The 3,247-nt window shown below is 46.1% G+C and overlaps 1 protein-coding gene across 1 annotated transcript; it reads right to left on the bottom strand.

Moving 5' to 3' along the window:
- Nucleotides 1-305: 305 nt before the first annotated feature.
- On the bottom strand, nucleotides 306-668 carry LOC114416310. The gene has a single exon (XM_028381174.1). The coding sequence runs from the start codon at nucleotides 666-668 to the stop codon at nucleotides 306-308; it is 363 nt and encodes a 120-aa protein (XP_028236975.1).
- Nucleotides 669-3,247: the final 2,579 nt, after the last annotated feature.

The raw sequence follows: 3,247 nt of genomic DNA, 5'->3' as shown, positions 1-3,247 counted from the left end.
AAGAATGTTGCAAAGAGGAAAATATTAAACCAAGTTGATATGCTGTAGAAGAGAGTGTTTTTTCTTTCTTTTTTTCCTAAGCAAAGAATATTACATTTGTTTTTTACATTTTATTCTTCCTTTACTTTTGTAAAGAGAAAAAAAGAAGAATATAAAAAGTAATATAGATAGAAGCGCATAAAATCTTGACCTCTAAATGCATCCAGAAGTCATGGTATTTTGATCCTGTAGTCCCATCCATCCAAAGCCGCAACATGAATTAGAATAGTGAGAAATGAATGAGATAGAATGACATTATTAGTTAATTAAAAATACCATTTGAGGAGAGTGATGGAGCAAAGGGGAGGGTCTCCATTTTGGAGTTGTCTCATGGTGACGTCTCCGCAGACGATAGTGACAGAGATGGAGGGTGAGTTCCAACCCCTCAAGCCCAAACCAATTTTGGTTCGAATCTCCACTCTAGCGACCAACGCCTTGCTCTCCACGACGCTCTTAATCCTTCTCCTCTGCCTCTCATTCAATGCCAGTTCCTTCACGCTCGTCTCCGCCTTCAGCCCTGTCACGCCCTTCTCCTTGACCGTGAACCCCGCCACCTTTGTCGACCCCAGATTCAGGTCTCCATTCTCCGCTGAAACCATGAATTGGCTTTGGGAGAAGTGCCACTTCATCCTGTCGCTGCGGTTCTTCACCTCGACACACGTGGACGTGCCCACGTCCAGAATAGTGAAAGGGGGTGAGTGAAAAAACCTTGTGTTATGGCCGAATACCCCTTTCTACAATTCCTAGAGTTCGAGAGCTAGGACTCTCCAGAAGCAAGAGGAAGAAGATGAGTTTTATTCATTCTGCCCTTTTGATTACATAGTAATTGCTTTATATAGTATGTTTGTGAATTGTTACTAACATAATTGATAAATTTTGATGCTAGGGCCTAACAGAAAAAAGATTCACGAAGATTCCATCATAACAGAATTACAAGGCTCGTGGGATAATTCCCTTCTGGACCACTCTATGCCACGTCAGCTTCCTTTCCCTTTAGACAATAAAGTCCTTCAGGTACTTTGGTTTAGTTCTCTGCCTCTGATTCCTCTCTGTTAATGGTTGCTCTGCTTGTGCCTCTTTTAATGGTGATTGTGGAGCTTCATTCATAACATTCCCCTGTGCTTCGAAAAGCACCTTGTCCTCAAGGTGGTATTCTGCTTTGAGTTCCTCCCACGATTCCCATGTAGCATCATCTGGGGGTAGGCCTGCCCATTGAACCAATACCTTCAGCTTTGGAATACCCCTTTCTGTGTCCCATTTGATGTTGAGAATCACGAGTGGTGAAATAATAGGATCATTGTCAATCGATGATGGTGGTAGCTCTGCAGTGTCGCCGGTGTCGGAGGGATTATGACATGGTTTGAGCAAAGAACAGTGGAAAACTGGGTGTATGCGCGAGTGTGAGGGAAGTCGAAGTTGATAAGCTACTGGGCCCACTCTCTTAGTAATCTGAAAGGGACCAAAGAATCTTTTGGTCAACTTAGGATGGGAATCTCCAGTTACTGACACCTGGCGCCGTGGTATGAGTTTAACAAATACCCAGTCACCCACTTCAAACTCGACATCACGTCTGTTAAGATCTGCAAAGCGCTTCATGTTATCTTGTGCCTTAAGGAGCTTCCTTCGGAGTTTCTCAAATAATTCCTCGCGATTGCTTAAGAAGTCGTCCACTGCATCCACGCTAGAACTCCCTGCAATATATTGAGGAATGGATGGGGGTGGTTTGCCAAAAGTCACCTCATATGGAGTCATTTGCGTTCTGGAATGAATGGACATGTTGTAGGACCATTCGGCCCACATGAGGTACCTACCCCACGTCGCCGGCCAAGAGTGTACGAACGCCCTGAGGTATTGCTCCACCACCCTGTTCATCACCTCAGTCTGCCCATCAGACTGCGGGTGATAGGCCGAACTCATGCAGAGTTTCGTGCCACTTAGTCTAAAAAGCTCCTGCCAGAAGCGGCTGAGGAACAACGGGTCACGATCGGAAACAAAACTGTGGGGCATCCCATGTAGCTTCCCTACGATTTCCATGAAGAGATGGGCAACATTGAACGCGGTGTGGTGGGAAGGAAGTGAGCCCAGGTGGATTCCCTTCGAGAATCTATCCACAACAACTAGCACCACTGTGTGACCCTTGAAGGTTGGTAATCCTCCGATGAAATCTAACGATAAGTCTTCCCACGGTCGTGCCGACACAGGTAAGGGGCAGAGTAACCTTGGTGACTTCTGATGGTCATTCTTAGTTTGTTGACAGTCTTTGCAGGCGAGAGCAAACTTACGAACGTCGTCCTTCATCCCTGTCCACGTGAAGTTGTCACTGAGGCGTGCCAATGTTTTTGTTATACCCATATGTCCCCCTGTTGGGGTTGAGTGAAACTCATGGAGGAGGGGTTCAATGAGGTCGAAGGATTTTGGAAGCCAAATTCGCCCCTTGTGCATGATCCAATCTTGAACAATGATAATATCAGGGTGTTTCTCTGGTTCCTGGTCAATCGAAGCTCGAAGAGTGATGAAGTCTGGGTGCTGGCAGAGTTGCTTCTTAAGTTTCTGCAAAAACACGAAATTTGGTGTTGTTAGCAGAAGTAGTTGTCCTGGAGTAGTGTCTGGAATGCGAGACAAGGCATCTGCCGCCGCATTGGCCTTGCCGGAGCGATACTGAATTTTGTAATCATATCCCAATAAGCGCGCCAAGTAGAGTTGTTGTTATGGAGTTTGAACTACTTGTGACATTAGTTCCTTTAAACTACGATGGTCAGTGAGTATAATGAATTGGTGGCCCAGTAGGTACTGGCGCCACTTCTTCACGGCCGAAGTTATTGCGGCGAGCTCACGAACATAAGTCGAAGCGCAGAGCAACTTAGGGCAAAAAGCTTTACTGAAGAAGGCAATGGGGTGATTCTGCTGAGAAAGAATGGCCCCCATTCCTATTCCCGATGCATCCGTCTCCACCACAAATGGCAGAGAAAAATTCGGCAGCCGTAAGACTGGGGCGCTGCAAATGACGACCTTAAGTTTTTTGAAAGCTTCTTGAGCTTCCGGGGACCATCGAAACTTGTCTTTGGCCAAAAGCTGAGTTAGGGGTGATGCAATTGAAGCATACCCCTTAATAAATCTGCGATAGAAGCCGGATAACCTGAGAAAGCCCCTTAAGGCCCTGGTCGAGGAAGGTGTTGGCCATTGCTGAATTGCGTCTACCTTCGTTGAG

The sequence above is a fragment of the Glycine soja genome, chromosome 6, assembly GCF_004193775.1.
Source record: "Glycine soja cultivar W05 chromosome 6, ASM419377v2, whole genome shotgun sequence".
Taxonomy (NCBI): Eukaryota; Viridiplantae; Streptophyta; class Magnoliopsida; order Fabales; family Fabaceae; genus Glycine; species Glycine soja.
The sequence above is the reverse complement of the archived record's forward strand: the minus strand, read 5'-3'. Positions and strand labels throughout refer to the sequence as shown.